The sequence below is a fragment of the Daucus carota genome, chromosome 7 (assembly GCF_001625215.2).
Source record: "Daucus carota subsp. sativus chromosome 7, DH1 v3.0, whole genome shotgun sequence".
In the NCBI taxonomy this organism is placed as follows: Eukaryota; Viridiplantae; Streptophyta; class Magnoliopsida; order Apiales; family Apiaceae; genus Daucus; species Daucus carota.
The window spans coordinates 3,563,317-3,581,797 of record NC_030387.2 but is presented as its reverse complement, the minus strand read 5'-3'; the positions used below and the strand labels follow the sequence as shown (position 1 = coordinate 3,581,797).

The following is an 18,481-nucleotide window of genomic DNA, read 5'->3' as shown; positions in this document are numbered from 1 at the left end:
GTTTATTGCCATGGAATTCTTTCTAAGTCAGAAACACATACACTGTGAAGTCTAGGCGCAAACTCAATATACATATATATGTATATATGTTTCTGGCGCAACTTGGTTATATATTAACCAGGTGTTCACACTGTATGGCGCAAGTACAAAGCAATAGAAATATTTTAAGTACCAGGTCATCTCTTCCTGGAGGTGTATAAGCGCAAACTTTGACTCTAGTCAAAGTTGGCGCCACCCTCACAGTAAAGCCACTCTGCGCAACCTTGTGTTCCTGCAAATTTGGCTAAGTCACTACAGTAGAGAGTGAAGGAAGGCGCAACAATTGACTGGCGCAAGGTTTGACCAAGTAATGCTATTGTGTTTCAAGCTTAGAATTTATTCTAAGTCACAGACACACTATGAAGCCATGTAGAGCGCAAGTCCAGTGGCGCCAACTCAAAACCTGTTAACCATGGTTAGTTTATGAAAAGCCTATAAATACCCATGGATTTTGTTCTCATTAGTAACACTCTCCACCACCTTTATGGTGGAATGGCTTTGTGCCTTGCACACTACTACACACAAATAAATCATAGCTTAGTTTTGTAATATATATATATTTAGAAGCTAGGGTTTGTGAGTGTACGTAGTAGTAGCCATTGTAGCCAACCTTCGGGTTTGGATTTATAGCACCCTTCGAGGTATTTATCAATATACAGATATACCTTGGAAAATATTGTGTGTTGGTTTAATATTTTAATATCCTCAGAAATCGACCCAATAAATATCCAGAACACGAAACCCATTACAGAACTGCAATTTGTTTATCCGCAAGATTCGAAAGAATTTTAAATTGTAGTGAGTATCGTATTCAACCCCCCCTTCTACGATACTTTGGACCTAACAATTGGTATCAGAGCGTAGGCTGATTGATATACAAATCAGGATCCTTATCGTACGGAAAATCAAGAACCTAGCTTTTGATATTTGATTAGGGGAAATGTTCTTCCGGTTTGTGTTGCTGAATTTGTCCGTAGGCCTAAGAAAGGATTATCTGTTGGATACTGAACTTTGGACCAGGACTTATAAATTTATATTTTAAATTTTAATAAGTTTATTTTATAAATTTGATTTAATTTATTATAAACTTATTAATTGAGTTTATTATGAATTAATTAAATTTATTTTATGAACTTAATTAAATTTATTTTATAAACCTTATGAAATTCATTTAATAAATTTGTTCAAATTTATTTTAGACTTGTAAAGTTTACTCTTAGACTTTATTAAGTTTATCATAAATTTTATAAATTTATTATTTAAATTTTTATAGTTTATAATTTATATTTAAGTTAAAATATAAAATATAAATTTAAGAGGATTTAACTGATTATGGATATAAGTTCAAGTTCAAGGGTTCAATTTAGTTTGTTCTGGAAGCTATGATTTAATTGGAGACGAGACACTTGAATATTTTCAAAAATTAAATTTATTTAATAAATTTTAATATATTTACTAAATGAATTTGAAATAAATTTATTCTAAACTTATTCAGTTTATTATGAATTTATTTGAATTTATTTTTTAAATATAATTAAATTTACTTTATAGATTTAACTAAGTTTATTTTAGACTTTATTTTCTTTCATCTTTTAAAACTTATTTTTAAATTTATTTTCTTTATAATTTAAACTTAGTTTAAATCATCAAGTGTCCGGTAACCTTTTTGATTATTCTACTCCAAGACAAATCAGATTGATATTTAGTTGAGACAGATCAGGATGACAGATTACAAGACAAACACCGGGCTTTCAAATACCAGATTCTCAGAACCGGTAATGGAAGTACATTGATGACCCAATCCAATTGATTTCTCAAAGGATTATTAGAAGCAGTTTTCTATGTTCGACAAAGCTGATTGTGATTCGAAGAAGATTCCATTGAAGACTAATTTGGTACTACTAAGAGTGGATTTTGAAGAAGGCACTTCAGGCCTTGATCTGAGTAATTACTCCGACTTGATTATCAGATCACCAGATCAGGATGGGAATTTGCTACATCTACAATGAAGCATCTTTCCAGGGCTCGGAATGTCAACTTTGAATGGCACCACTAGTAGTAGGAAAAGAGAAGTTTTTGTAGAAGAATCTTCAAGGGATTTCAATCTAACTTAGTGATTCAGGGATATACAATTACTTAGTGAATTGTACCAATGCTAAATCTATCTGGAATCATCTGAGACCAAAGACAGAGAACTGTGGAGGTTTAAGGATATAATTATCGAGTTACTACCGCACCAAATCAGTTTCGTGCATTTATGTCAGAACCTTAGGATTGAACAAAAGAGTTTGTAACTGCTGAATTTGAGGAAGCTCAATTCAACGAAAGTTAACACTTTTGAAAAATGTGAGGACGGAACTTCAAGGATTAGCATAACACTGTCTGAGAGGTTTAGTCATGTCAAATTCAGATGGAATCCATTGGTTTTAAGTGGAGACTCTTCAGGGTTTAATTCAACAGGCTGTTTGAAAACTGAGTTGGTCAGCGCACACAATATTTTTGGTATCTTTAGCAAAGAAGGGTTGCTATATATATTTGAAGCCTCGACAAACAAGGATGATAGGGCTTGTCTGAAATTCAAGTGGATGTTTTGAAAGAAGCATCACAACAAGTGTTTATGCTACTTAAGGAAAGGTGTGAGATGGATCAGTTGCTGATAAGAAGGATGATTATGGTTATCTGGTTATCCTAGCATTCTCTGAAGATGACTCACCTCGCACATCTCAGAACACTTTCCATTTGTGATTGCAGGTTACATATGTTCCATATGATTTTTGGTGCACTCTGTTTGCTGAGTAGCTGAAATCATATATTTACCAAAAGTACCCTGTTAGCAAATGTGATCGTGTGAGCAGTTCCGTCAATATTCTTTGAAAGATGACAACAAAGATTCTCTTGCGGGACATGCCTGTTTTCCTGGAATGTCATCATGGAAACATATCTTTCTTGAAAGAGTCAAAGCACACAAATTCCTAGTATCAGACTGTTCTCTGACAAAGGACATTATGTCAGTTCATGGAATAGTGTTTTATCTCAAATTAGGAAGGATTTGAATTTTGCTCATAGCTAATATGGAACTTCAACTGAAGATGGAGTGAGCTGTTTTGATAGTGAAGCCTCATCAAATGAGTATTAGCTATGGCACTTGAAGCTCTCGCACTTGTATGTCAAAACAAGGAGCTTTTTCTATTCGTAAGAAGAGAATTGGTGAGAGGACTACCTCATCTGGAATTCAATATGGATGAAGCTCATGAGGTATGTCAATAGGGAAGTCGAAGGAGCATCGCACAGAAGCAAAGATATGACTAACATTACTGAGCCGCTTCAGATGATACGTATGGATTTCTACGGATCAGCTAATGTCATGTCTGCAAACAAAGCTAGATATCTTTTTGCGATGATCATTGACTGCTCTAGATTCTTTCGTGTTGTTCATATGTGTTCGAAGGACAAGATGTCACAAAAGAAGGTTGATCAAGATGAACCCTGATCATTGATAAATCTAGAAAGACACCATTCTTTCCAGTGGCCAATCAGAAGCAAACACTAACTCTTGGTATGTGTTTGGAGGAAAATGCCTCTTTGAAAGTCTTGCATTTGAAAATCAAAGAATATTTTCCTCGGCTACTCAATGGAGTCTACAGTCTACAGGGTGATTATGATTGATAAACAGAAGGTGATTGTAAGTCTGGATGGGACGTTGAACGACACTTTGCTCCAAGCTGTTAAAGGTGATATTATTGGTATAATGATAATTCAGATCCAAGCAGAATCTCTTTGCAAGGATAAGGATTATTAAAGAAATCTCAGCAACAGCTTAGGGGGAGCATTTGGTAGATCTACTAGTCAAACTCAACACCACACAAGATGAACAGGACATATAAAGAACGTATCTGCTTAGACAAAGGGTTTGAAGTCAATATTATTCCCGGGTTCTAGTTCTTAAATGTTCCTAACGGTGAAGTGAAGACTAGGAGAGCTATTGTGAAAGGATGTTATTTCTTTGAGTTTCAATCTGAAGTGAAACTTGAGGAAGATTCAGAAGCTCTTAAATGGATCCAGATTGAGTGATTGCACAGCAAGATGATCTCAATCAGTTTGAAAGCAGATTGTGCGGATTCTAATACCTGATCTAATGACAATTCAGTACTTAGTACTTGTCGGGTATTTAGATTCCAACTGGATGTTTTTGGCTCTGTTACGAGGGACAAGCCAATTTGGTTGCTTAGAGTTACTTCAAAAGAGAAGGTTATGAAGATGATGGAAATAGAATCTTCAAGTTCAGGACTCTACATCTTAGAGGACTCAACGACCTTCATGATTGAACTAAAGCACCATTGACGAGACTCGGGTTCAGGATATTACAGTGAGCTAGAAGATGAAGCTTCATACAACATTTCAAGGACTTTGCAGTTGCAGATCCAACGGAATTTGTATTCTCTTTCTTCACCAGCTCTCTATGAGTTGTTATCCAAGACCTGATGATAGTCACGGACATGGTATGACTTCTGACTAGCATATTAATTTAATATCTGTTTGCTAGAGTCATACTTGATATTCAAATCATTACCTCTCATGATACAAGGCACACACAATACAATTATCTGTGTAGTGATACCATGATTATATTATATGTGGACTAACGTCACTTGTGCAAGATAATTGCTAAGTGAATGCAGATTAGTGATATGATGAGTTTGTTGGAAAGTTGCTATTCTTTATGGTCTACTAGCTAGTCTAAAGAATGATGGCAATAAAAGGAAGTCAATGATCTTTTGAATATGCGCAATTTGGAAGATTCTAGACCTGCCAAGACTTATGCCAACAACCACTGGACTTGATCAGTACAAGAAAGGTACATCAACTGAAATGTCAAGTCTCAGAGGCTTTCAACTCATCACTTTACTCAACTGCAAGTGGATCACATACTATATTTTCTATAAGGTACTATTTATTTCATGAGCATGTCTATCGTATTTCTTGAATGAATTCATGAGTATTAAATTGTCTATACATAGGACTTGTGAATTTATTTAAAATCCAGTACCTCGTGCTTTTTGCTATTATATGTGATTGCCATGTTTATTGTTTTGCATGCTTAGATGGTGATTATATATTTTAGCATGAGTGTTTGTTATTTCAAATTATTTAAATTATGGTGCATGACAATTAAGTGACTTATTTGTTCATGATTTAAATGATTAGAGATGACATGAAGCATGACTTAATTATGTTATTTTTCTTGATCTATACCTCTTCAACAATTGGTATCTAGTAGAGAACTTTGTCATAATCTAGTCGTGATATATCTGTATTTGTGAACATACTTAGGATTATTTTCTAGGTTGAATTCATTTTTATAGGTATAAAATCTGAAGCATGACTTATTTGTTTCTAGACTTGTGACTTGTATCAGTAATTGGTATGTGGTTAGAATCTAGTTAGAATTTAGTCATGATATACTAGTATTTGTGGAGTTACTTAGATTCTCTCTAGGCTGAATCCATTTATATTAGTGTATATACTTGAAGCATAACTATTTGTGTTGGATATTTGATGATTTATTAATTGATATTTCATTTCATGTCTAACTGCATATAGTTGTGATACTTTTAGTGTTAGTGATATTTTTGCATGCTTATATGTAGATCACTAATATTAATTGTTAATATTTTTCTGCGAGGAGTTGTGTGAATTCACTTGTGTTTAATGATTACATGTATAAGACTCGTGAACTTTTCTTCAACTTTCCCTCGGGCTTGCGAATATCTTGTATGATTGTCATGATTTTAGTTGTTATATGCTGATCTGATAATTATATGATATTGCATAGGTAATCATTATTTTATCTTAGTTAAATTGTGATCCATGACAATTATATGCATATTTGTTTCATGATTGACTTTGATAGAATAATAGAAGCATGATTAATTCATTTTTGAAATATTTAATTGGTATCTATTTCTGATGCTTTATTGATGTTTTATTTGTGAATTGATTGTGATGTATTGGCACTGGTGAAATATTGTTGCATATTTCTTAAAACCACTGGTGCTAATATATTTTAGGTGTTTAATATTCTGAGTACAAGGGAGACAACATAATCTTTATTCTGTCTCATATTTATGTTCTGGAGTGGTGAGTTTCTTCAAAGAAATTTTCTTATCAATTGATTTCAACAATTGGTATCCACTACTCTATTTCATAAATACTTCTTAGAATATTTTGCATCTATACATGTAGCGTCCTAAGACGAGACATTGATTATCTTGTATTTGTGTACTTGGTAATCTTTGTCACTTGCAGCGTCTGTTTTGACGATGTGCTAGTATGATGCCTTTTCACTAATTATTGTGGCGAGTGCTTTATACACTGTAGCGCATAAATTTTCTTGTTTCCTTTTTAAATTGTAGTGAGAAACAGGAGTCTGTGTCTTTTTCAAAGACAAGTTCATTTAAACCTTTTATGCATAGATTCAGACTCTCGTACTCAAACCAGTTTTTAATGGAATACTTTGATTCTTTCATCGGTTGTGATTGTCATTCTTTATGAAAATCATTTTTACAATCACAACTCATTCATTTTTCCTCAAAAGATTAAATGCAATTGCTTTCATTCAAAATCATAGCTTTTCTAAAGTGCATTTATATCTCTTTCTGTTCTTCGGAACTTAATCAGCCTCTTGGCTTTCCTAGATAGTCATAAGGTTGAAAAAACCAACAATCTTTATCCCAGACTACAAAACCAAATTCAGAACACATCCCAACTTTCCCCATGGAGTAATAAGGAACTTATTAGACTAGAGGTCAATGAGGGAGAAACTGTACTTGTTGCAGCAAATAAGGATGTGAGGGATAGTGTACCCACAGCTCTACCTCTCAAGAAGAAAAGGTGCTTTTGAACTTGAGGTAACTGTTGCTCATCTATATTTTCTCAAAAGAATATAGAGCTGAAAAGGCAATACAACAGTCTCTGGAATCATTCTCTCAACAGGATGAGTCCATTGAAATTCGCTCGTCAGCCAGAGCATCTTGTATTGAGTCAAGCACATCATCAGTAGTCACTCTGATGAAGAGCCTAAACTGAAAATTTTATGGACACAATACAAGAGAGTGCACAGTAAGGTTAAAGGTTTTGTTCCAGAAGCAACTTCTTCATTTACCATTTTACGGTAAATAAGATGGTTGATGCCTTTACAGGTGTAAGGAGGAAACGAGGATCTCAATTGCCAAATCTTCAGGATTCTCGTCTCCCTCCCCAGATAAGAACAGATCTGGATCCAATCGGAATGGATTTCCTATTTATAGGAGATCGGCAACTCTCTGACTATGAGTCAATTTATTGATGAGTCAGTTGAGGATCGGGGATTTACGAAACCCCATTGCACCGCCAGTGACCTCTCTTGAAGGGGCTATGGTGATTTTCTCATGCAGGTACAGAAGACCATACTTTGAGTGCTGAGAGAAACACTGTGAGCCAAACACTAAGAGTTAAACACTTGGTGAGATTCTGAGAAGAACCAGCGGGATATCAAAATGAGAAATATGTGAGCATGAGTGAGTGCAAACACATAGGAAGTTGAGAAGAGTGAAACACTTGTGAGGTACATATAATAATAATTGGTATTGAAAGCTCACAAGCTGTTGAAAGAATTGACGGAAGCAACTACGGTTCATTCCATTTCATGTTGTGAACCTATGGTTGATGATTCTGTTGAATCAAGTGTCTTCACAGACATTGAGGAGGACTTAGGCCTTTGCCATAATTAAGCCTTTGTCTAACCTCCCAGAGCAAACAACTCTGGATCCTTAATTGGATAAGCCACTTAGTGGTTGGCAACTTGTGGACCATGATTTGGATTTATCTGATGAGTCTACAGGGACTGGGAATTACGAACTCCCATTGCACCACCGGTGACCCCCTTTAAGGGTGGCTAAGGTGATTTTCTTGCAGGTACTCAGCATTTTGGAAGCTCAGTATTTGTGTGGAGGGATACACTTACAGAACTCGTGAGTGACACCCTTACCCAAAAACCGAGAGAAAATTGAGTGTTGAGTGATACACCTGCAGAACATTTTAGTGAGACACCCACTAATTACCAAATTTATACCTAAAGACAAAGTGGATGTTGTTACTGGAATGTCAGTTTTTGTTCCTTACTTTTCCGTTTGGAACCTATTCTTTCAGCATAGGGACCAACCCAATCAAAGTAAACCCTTCTTCTGAACTCTTTCTTCGACCCCAGCTTTAGCGTTGTTTAGTTCTCTATGGGGAGATTATCTTTTGGTACAGGAAGTATTGTACACGTTCCTTGACCTATTTGATACCACATATCCTCGGAGGATTCCACAACTAAGGGGGAGAATATATTTAGGGGGAGAATATATGAAAGGGGAAGAAAAAGTAAGTTAGCTTTCTTCTGCTGTCTACAACTAAGGGGGAGTAAACTACTCTTTAGTGGTGTACTACTGAGGGGAGATTCATCTTTCAACTAAGGAGGAGGATTGATCTTTCATCTAAGGAGGATAGCTACTTATAACTAAGGGGAACCTGATCAAGGTAACGGGAGGAGAAGTATAAGGTGATACATCTATTCTTCAGTAAGTGGTAGACAGGAACTTATTCATTACCACTGAAGAATTCAATGAAGCTGCTGATTGTTCTTTGCATAATGGAATGTTTTGAATTCTCTTCAAGACAGACTATGAGGATTATCTGGCAGGAAAGCAAGAACCAGAGAAATAAAGGTGATATGCACATTCGTTATTTCTATTCATGAAATCTGGAAATGTATTATATGATCCAGAAACTTTGTAGCATTATTTACTAGTCCAGGACTTTACTTTTTCTAGTGTTAGTTGAGTTATCCTCCAGAGGATTTGCTTGTTATGATTAACAAACAAATAGGGGGAGATTGTAAGTCTAAATGTAAAGACAACCCTATCTGTTACATAGGGATGATAACTCAACAATAGAACAGGACAAGTAAATAACACTACGCCTGCACCGGAATCGGAAGATACGAAGACAAAGGTTGAAGAAGCCATCTACATTCTTGAAGGAATAAGTTCACTGGAAGAAGTTCATTAATATGTTCATGCCTCAGTGAAGAATAAAGATTGAAGTATTCAAGATTGTGGAAGCAATGAAGATGTTGTCCAAGTACTCGAAAGATTTCAGTGCAACCCCTGAAGCAAGATATTTCTATATATCTTGGTTGGTTATTTATAATCAACAAACTGAAGCATAAACTAACCCGGAACCGACTGATCAATGTTTGCTGACAAAGAAGGTACAATGTTTGACTTCAGTGTTAGTCGCTTGTGAACCAGACCAGTGCACTAAGCGTCAGCACGTACGGAGCTTTGCAAAGTATTTATCGATCGAAGAATTGATCCAGTTATATCAAGTCATTTGTTCCAAAGCCAAGCCAAGTCAAGCCAAATGCCAGCTATGCCAAAGCTTACTGCTCAAATGCCATATGTCAAAGCTTCCACAGAAAGCCATATCAGGAAGTGACATTTTTTATATGTGTGCACTTATATATTTGTATATGTACAAATATAATCATATATGTATATATGTATATTTAATTAAATATAATATATATAATATATATGTATATATGTTTTTAAACATATGTATATGTATATTTATATGTATATATATTTAAATAAATATATATGTATATAGTATATGTATTTATATTTTACATAAACATTTATATATTTAAGTGTATATATATATTATATTATGTGCATAAATATATGTATATTTAGAGAGAGTTATATATATCTTTATATATATATTTATATTTATATTTACACATAGTTATATGTATATTATATATATCTAAATATATGAGAATATATTTAAATATATGTGTATATATATGTTACTATATGTTTATATAAATATTATATATATGTATATATTTATATATACTTTTCTTTATATATATTTATGTTTATATTTATATTTATAAATAACTATATATATCTCTATATATATTTATATATATATATTTACATTTGTATTTACATATAATTATATATTATATATATTTAAATATATGAGAATATATTTAAATATATGTACATATATTATTATATGTTCATATAAATAAAATATATATGTGTGTATATATTTATATATATTTTTATTTATTAATATAATAACAACATAATATATTATATTATATATATATTATGCATGTGTGATGATGTCAGGTGTCTAGGGCAACCTAGGGTTTGCATGTGCATGTAGGGTTTCACACAAGACATTACACTTGTGAATGATTTTTTTCTAAGTCATTTATACTGTGAACACACTGGAAGCATACATGGCGCAACATTTGACCTGGAAGAAGTCCAAGGAGTGATAACAGTGGGGAGTCACCACTGTTGGGGCGCAAGTTTATTGCCATGGAATTCTTTCTAAGTCAGAAACACATACACTGTGAAGTCTAGGCGCAAACTCAATATACATATATATGTATATATGTTTCTGGCGCAACTTGGTTATATATTAACCAGGAGAGAGAACAGGGGATGTGTTCACACTGTATGGCGCAAGTACAAAGCAATAGAAATATTTTAAGTACCAGGTCATCTCTTCCTGGAGGTGTATAAGCGCAAACTTTGACTCTAGTCAAAGTTGGCGCCACCCTCACAGTAAAGCCACTCTGCGCAACCTTGTGTCCCTGCAAATTTGGCTAAGTCACTACAGTAGAGAGTGAAGGAAGGCGCAACAATTGACTGGCGCAAGGTTTGACCAAGTAATGCTATTGTGTTTCAAGCTTAGAATTTATTCTAAGTCACAGACACACTATGAAGCCATGTAGAGCGCAAGTCCAGTGGCGCCAACTCAAAACCTGTTAACCATGGTTAGTTTATGAAAAGCCTATAAATACCCATGGATTTTGTTCTCATTAGTAACACTCTCCACCACCTTTATGGTGGAATGGCTTTGTGCCTTGCACACTACTACACACAAATAAATCATAGCTTAGTTTTGTAATATATATATATTTAGAAGCTAGGGTTTGTGAGTGTACGTAGTAGTAGCCATTGTAGCCAACCTTCGGGTTTGGATTTATAGCACCCTTCGAGGTATTTATCAATATACAGATATACCTTGGAAAATATTGTGTGTTGGTTTAATATTTTAATATCCTCAGAAATCGACCCAATAAATATCCAGAACACGAAACCCATTACAGAACTGCAATTTGTTTATCCGCAAGATTCGAAAGAATTTTAAATTGTAGTGAGTATCGTATTCAACCCCCCCTTCTACGATACTTTGGACCTAACATTAAGAGCATTTCGTACTACTTCTCAAGCCTTTTAAAGAATTTTCAAGACTTTTTACCGACTTTATGAGCCTTTTGTCTTATCTTTCGAGCCTTTTTTCTAACTTTTCAGACCTTTCTTACGAAGAAGTCATTCTTTTAAGTAATATCATAAGTGTTTGTAGTATCATAAGTGCCCTCAAGCATTTTCATATTTTTCCAGGGCTTTGATATTTTTATTGGAATTTTCATGATTTAATTCCAATTTTTCAAGAATTTAATGGGCCATCAAATAATTTTCAAAATAAATTGAAATTAAAATTTCAATTTTTCGGAATTTATCCTGAATTTTTGGAATTTTTCGAGAAAAAATAAGCGTCTTTGGATGTCCACGTCGACCTCGGGATCAACCAGGTCGATTTGGGGCGCTCATGGGCGCCTAGGCCGACCCTGGGGCTCACCCAGGTCAATTTAGGGCACTCTGGATCGTCCATGTCGACCTTGGGGCTCACTCAGGTCGATTTAGGGTGCTCTGTGACGCCCAGGTGATCCTGAGACTCGCCCAGATTGATCTAGGTGCTTTGGGGAGCCCAGGTCGACCTTGGCATGCCCAAGTCGACACTAGGGCGTTCTGGGGCGTGCTGACGCGTTTTGGGGCGTCCAAGTCAACTCTGGGGCTCATCCAGGTCGATTTAAGGGCACGCTGGGACGTCCAAGTTGATCTTAGGGTTCATCCAGGTCGATTTAGGGCACCCAGGTTCAGCCTATAGCATTTCTCAATTACGACTTGTAACTGGCGCTTAAACTTGATATAATGCCCCGAGATATGGGACACGGTCAATATTTGAAAAAATTTGTAAATATTTAGTAAAAATTAAAAATATGCCTTTAAGTATTGGATGCAGCTAATTGAGGAAATTCGTAAATAATTTTAGAAAAAATTTTAAAATGTTTCCCAAGTATTGGCGCTACTAATATTGGGGGAACTTGAAAATAATTTGAAAAAATCGAATATGTGCCCCCCGAGTTTTGGATGTGGCCAATACTGAACAAATTTGAATTTGAAAATGTGCCCTGAAGTATTGGACGCGTCCAATATTGAGGAAGTTTGTAAATAATTTGAAAAAATTAAAAATGTGCCCCCAAGTATTGGACGAGACCAATATTGAGGGAATTTGTAAATAATTTGAAAAAAATTGAAAATGTCCTCCAAATATTGGATGCAACCAATATTTGAGGAAATTTGGATAACTTTAAAACGTGCCCCCCAAATATTAGATGTGGCCAATATTTCAAAATTTTGAAATAAATAAAATTTTCTCCCAAGTATTGGACGCTGCCAATATTCAGGAAATTTATAAATAATTGAAGATGTGGTTGAGATTGTAGACTAGGGTTCGTGATTACAGAGAAAACTTTTCTCCACAAGGTTCTCGCTCTTAAGAATTATCAATGCTCACAATTTGCCCGTGTACCCCTTTTTATAGGAGATCAAGTCATATGTAGTTCTAATCTCCTAAGAAACCTACTTGGATTCAGTTTCCCCTCTCGTCGCCTTTTTAAAAGGGGTCCAATACAATGATAACTAGTCATGGGCCTAAAAGCATGCTGATTCGCCCAGGACTTTTCGAATCTCACTCGGATCGCATTCTCCCAGACTCAACTGTCGCTCCATGACTTACCCCAAATGTAAGGGCGCATATATACTCCCCAGTGAGGACCACTCATCAGACTATAGAGATAGTGTCTTACAAGGTATGTATTTGTGAAGATTCCACAAGCTCCCTGATGAAGACTACCCGCCAGAATACAAAGCAAGGCCTTCCCCAGTCTTTGGCCTCTACCTCCCAAAGAGGATTGCTGATCAGAATACAAGGTAGAGTCTTCAACAATCAACATAGTAAGTTTCATTCATACTTAGAGACGTCCCCAAACACAACATGTTCCCTCTTGTCCAATGAATCTTCATGTATAGTATTTCCTATGTAAAACCAATCGAATGCATCTCCTCCAAACAGGGCACGTCCTCGTTAGAGGTCTTCTGGGAGGTGCCAGATATGTCGGCGCGCCCACATATTGCCCAACCCAATCTTTGTACATATCTCAATCATTCAGATGGATGGGTCTGGCCATAAAACAGGTCTTTCATATTTTTTAGTATAATCATTTTCAAATTTTGTGAGAATATTTTTATAATTTTATAAAATTTAAAACGATAAAAATATGTCAATTTTTTTCAAGAGAGACATGTGTCTCCCGTATATCTTACTAGATGTGTCCTGACTATATGGAAAAAAAAATTATAATCACAATCTTACGAGTCGTCACTGGGTAATTTGAATACACTCACCATTTATATTTGATAGGATCTGTTTTGTCCAATAAATATCTATATTATAAGCATGATTGGATAGCCCAGTGGTGGGTTTATCCTCTATTGTCCTAAGACATCCGGGTCGACTCTGGCTCACCCCGAGAATTATTAGATGGATACTAATTTATAATGCATATAAGTTTGCATTTTCAAAAAAAATAAAAAATATCCATATTATAATTAGAAAACATATATGCGGATTAACACGAAAATGTGACATAATCACAATCTTATCACATGTAATCGTCACACATTTTATATGTTATCACCATCACTAGAAGTGACTAATCACCATTAATCAATCAATTATGAAAAATATGCATGCATATTCTCCTCCTACAATTATTAACTCCATCTATCTAATCTCCCAGCTGCAAACTTGCCAAGTTGAATCCCTATCCAGCAGCAAAACTCGGTTATAGGCCCCCACCTCAAGCAATGAAATTTGAATAGTTGACGCAATTTCATACATCTATTTTTTATACTCCCTCTGTCCCATTTAATTCTATACGTTTCTTTTTCATTGCTCGACACGCACTTCAATGCTCTTATAAAACATAGTTCTATAACTTATTTTTAAAATTTTCTTTTTCTGAATAAAAATATAACATCCAAACTTTTATACAGAAAAGAAAAATCTTAAAAATAAGTTATAGAATTATATTTTACAGGAGCATTAAAGTCCGTGACGCGTCCCCGTTCCCCAATGTATATAACTCAGGGGGACGGAGGGAGTATATCATTTAATAATGTGAATGGAGTCATTTTATTTTATTATCGGAGCCTATTGTCCCACAAAATGATTGTTATCACTACCCCACATTGTGGATCCCGGACGGAGGGTGACGGGGAAATAAGGGTTGAACTGAATTGAGATTGAAGGAAAAAAAATTCATCTACGAAATTAAGGATATTAAAAAATATCAAATTGTTGAGATATTTAATTAAATTTGGATTATACAGTAAAATTCAATGATATTTAATAAGAATTTAAATTGATTAAAAATTTAATTGTATTCAATTAAATTATTTAAAATCTATTAAAATATGATGGTATGTTGGTGGAATTTTTTGAACATTATAAAAATGAATAATTCTGTGAGATAGTTCAGTATGTTTTATACTTTTTGAAAGCCCATCATAATTTATGAAATTTTAAAAAAAATATATTTAAATAATCCTAAGCACGCAACATTAATATTACGATATTTTATATAAAATCTACAATTAAAATCATATACAATCCATCTAAATTTATAACAAAAATAATATTTAAATACACTATTCACGACTTTCATCGTAGATTATCCCATTGCGCTCATTATATCTCCATCTCCGATTCCGATTCCAGATAAGAGGACAAAACATCTTTTACATAAACATATTAACTCTTAATAGAAACTTCTCCATTTTCTATTTCTTTTTCCCTTCAATTATTGATACTATTCTCATCTTCCTTTACCTCAGCTTTCTCTATCTATATCTTCACATCACCTTCTGGACCCCTACCATGCACACTTCCCTCATATTCCCACGTCTCATAATATTTGTTAAACACGGATCCTTAATACTCATATTTATTTTTGCAAAACACAAATTTAGTTCAAATGTCGCATAACAATACCTAATTCCGGAGGTCAAATACATTTAAATACTCACGCATTCATACTTTTACCGATATATGAGCTATCGACTTGCTTAACTACGTTATGCTCTTATAGATACATAGCTATCGACTTGCTTAACTGTGTTACACTCTTACGGATACATGAGCTATCGACTTGCTTAACTGCATTGTTATTTGTTAAGTATGGTAATTTGATAGCCGCCATATTAACGGAAGTATGGAGCATACATTTTGATATGGAATAACCCGGGTTCCCCGGACCCGGGGCCCACTCTAGGACCATGGTCCTCGGAAAGCACATCATCCCAGACCCTACTCGGGTACATCACCCGGGTTAGGAATTGGACCCGGGTAACTCCTAACCACACCCCTCGACCGGGGTCCAAACATGTACCAGCCGACAACTACTGCACGAGGCACAGACTGACACGATGAAGACAAATATAACGGTCAACTACTGGCGATAGAGACAAGCCAGGGAACATTCCAAAAGACTACTTCTACGCCGACACCTGGACACGTGTAGGGGATCAAACCCCTACACGTGTAGGACCAGGATCCAGGTACGCACCCCCGAACCCTAATCCTTGGCCTATAAATAGACCAAAGATCAAGAGTCTGGGGGTTAACTTCACTCTCTCATTTACACTCATTCATACACACACTTACACTCAGCATATACTAAAACACTCTCAGCCACCAGCCACCAGCAACCACCACACATACACCTTCACCCACCACACATAGATAACACTTTCTCTAACCTTTATCCTTCCGAAACCTACGCTTACTCTCACGCCGGAGGCGCTTTGGGGCAAAACCCCCCGCCGGCGTTGTTTTGTAGGCTCCCATCCAGCAGCTACACCACGGAACCACCAGTCACGGCGGAGGAAGGACCGGGATCGGAGACTGGCGTTATCACATTTCAACGTTTCGTGATAAAACTGTAGATGCAAGAGAAGAGAATATCTCACGGGAGAGAATCCACAAATACATGTTCATGGAAGGACTTTTCATGAAATAACTAGGAGCTTTCATTTTCCATTTCTTGCTTCTCTTTCCTTCCAATTTGTTTGCAAGTGTATTGATTCTTTTCTTCCACTATGGTTCCAAGAAAAGCAAAAAAAGTAGGAAAATTGAATATTAATCGAGCACCTTCATGATCACTTTATGAACTTAATAAGAATCCATTAGTCCATGAAGACTACACAATATTTTGATCGCAAATGATCTAAATAATCAACATCGTAAAAATCAGTTGATTCGGTTAAGATGGTCCCCAAAAAGCAGAGGTCCATCAATTCGATCAATTCGATTTTAACCGAGTACTTGAATGAGTATTCGGATGAATGAGAAATTCCATCAGTATATTTAGATTTTCAAAATTCAACGAGATCAAATTGAATTCTGAAACTTCAAATTCGATTTTAACCGAGTACTTCATGAATGAAAAATTCGATTGAAAAATTCGGTCAGATTTCCAGAATTCAACGAGGTGAAATTGATTTCTCAAACTTCAAATTAAATTATCTTGGATTTGTATAACCAACCTTGAATAGATAGATTAGATAGTCATCACACAATTAAAACACTATACTCAACAGGACAGTTTACATCAGAAAGCGACTAGCCTCATCTCAAGAGAATACAACTAGTTCAGTTAAATTATCAGGCTATAATAATGTTGAAAAACTATTACTGGGGTCTACTCTCTTTAAATTCTTCGAATGTCATATATTAAAGTGCCTTTTCACAGTCCTATAAATCTTTCCCTGCCTTTAAACTCTGACATGTAACTCATCTACTTAAGTTTCAAGTCCTCTGCATCTCTTACACCATAAACTCCAAGCCATGCCTGCTAATGAGTTGTCGAGTTGCGGCGAAGAAGGTTCTGAGCTCAGAAGAGGTCCATGGACTTTCGAAGAGGACTCTAAGCTTATTCGTTACATTACCTGTCACGGTGAAGGGCGCTGGAATCTGCTAGCGAATAGTTCAGGTAGATGCATGAAACGTTCTTCCATCCAAGTGAACGCAACCTGATATTTAATATCGACGATTTCTTACAAGATAAATTTCTGAATTTGGCAGGATTAAGGAGGACAGGAAAAAGTTGTAGATTACGATGGCTGAACTACTTGAAACCTGATATTAAGCGCGGTAATCTTACCCCACAAGAACAACTTTTAATCCTTGAATTACACTCTAAATGGGGCAATAGGTATGCACTGATCAATTATAGAGCTTTATTTGATCATTCTTATTTAAAAACAATTTTTATTATTATTAATCTATATGATGAATTCGGATATGAACATTTTTATTATTTCAGATGGTCCAAAATAGCTGCACATCTACCAGGAAGAACAGATAATGAAATCAAGAACTATTGGAGGACGCGAGTTCAGAAGCAGGCTCGACAGCTTAAGATCAACTCCAATAGCAAGAAGTTCATTGAGGCGCTTCAGCATTTCTGGATGCCTCGTTTGCTCGAGAAAATGGAGCAAAATTCAGCACAGCCATCATTGTTATCTTCTCCTTCGACAAAAGAAACAGAAAACTCTGAAAGCGGTTCTAAGCTGACTAATTCAATCGCGATAGGATCATCATCACAAAACTCTATGGCAATATTGGAGCAGACTAAAAGCTCAGACTACGAAAATCCATTGGAAAATAACAGTTACCATGTGGATAGTACTGGCTTTGCTAAGGAGAGTTTCAGAGAGCTAGACATATCTGACTTGGAGTCTAATGAATTCTCATTCTCCGACTGCCAGATGGCAAAAGTTGACTGGACTAATGACATTGCAGGTGCTTTTTGGGACATCGGTGAATCATGGGAGTTCCTGAAGTAGATATAATGTACATCATTATAAAGTGGCCTTCTACTATTAAGAGGCATTATGATATAAAAGGCAAAGTTATTGATATATAATTAGCCTGTTTAGATATAAGTAATATGCAGAATCAGGGTTAGTGATTGTACAGAGGTTTGTAATGGATTAAATATTAAAGATTTTGGGATCAATATTGTTCGGATTACAATTGGAGTATAATGCTCATTCCTGATTAGCTTGTTCAACCATTCATACCCACAATGGTTGTCCATTCAATTCCTCTGCACTAGTACTCACATTCTTCGCTGTTTCTC

At 35.4% G+C, this 18,481-nt stretch overlaps 1 protein-coding gene across 1 annotated transcript; it reads left to right on the top strand.

Annotated features, from left to right (window-relative positions):
* The first annotated feature begins 10,245 nt into the window (after positions 1-10,245).
* On the top strand, positions 10,246-18,358 carry LOC108193159 (MYB-like transcription factor EOBI). Its single transcript, XM_017359688.2, has 3 exons — positions 10,246-17,329; positions 17,422-17,551; positions 17,663-18,358. Exons 1-3 carry the CDS (start codon positions 17,185-17,187, stop codon positions 18,183-18,185), a joined length of 798 nt encoding a protein of 265 aa, XP_017215177.1. The 5' UTR covers positions 10,246-17,184; the 3' UTR covers positions 18,186-18,358.
* Positions 18,359-18,481: the final 123 nt, after the last annotated feature.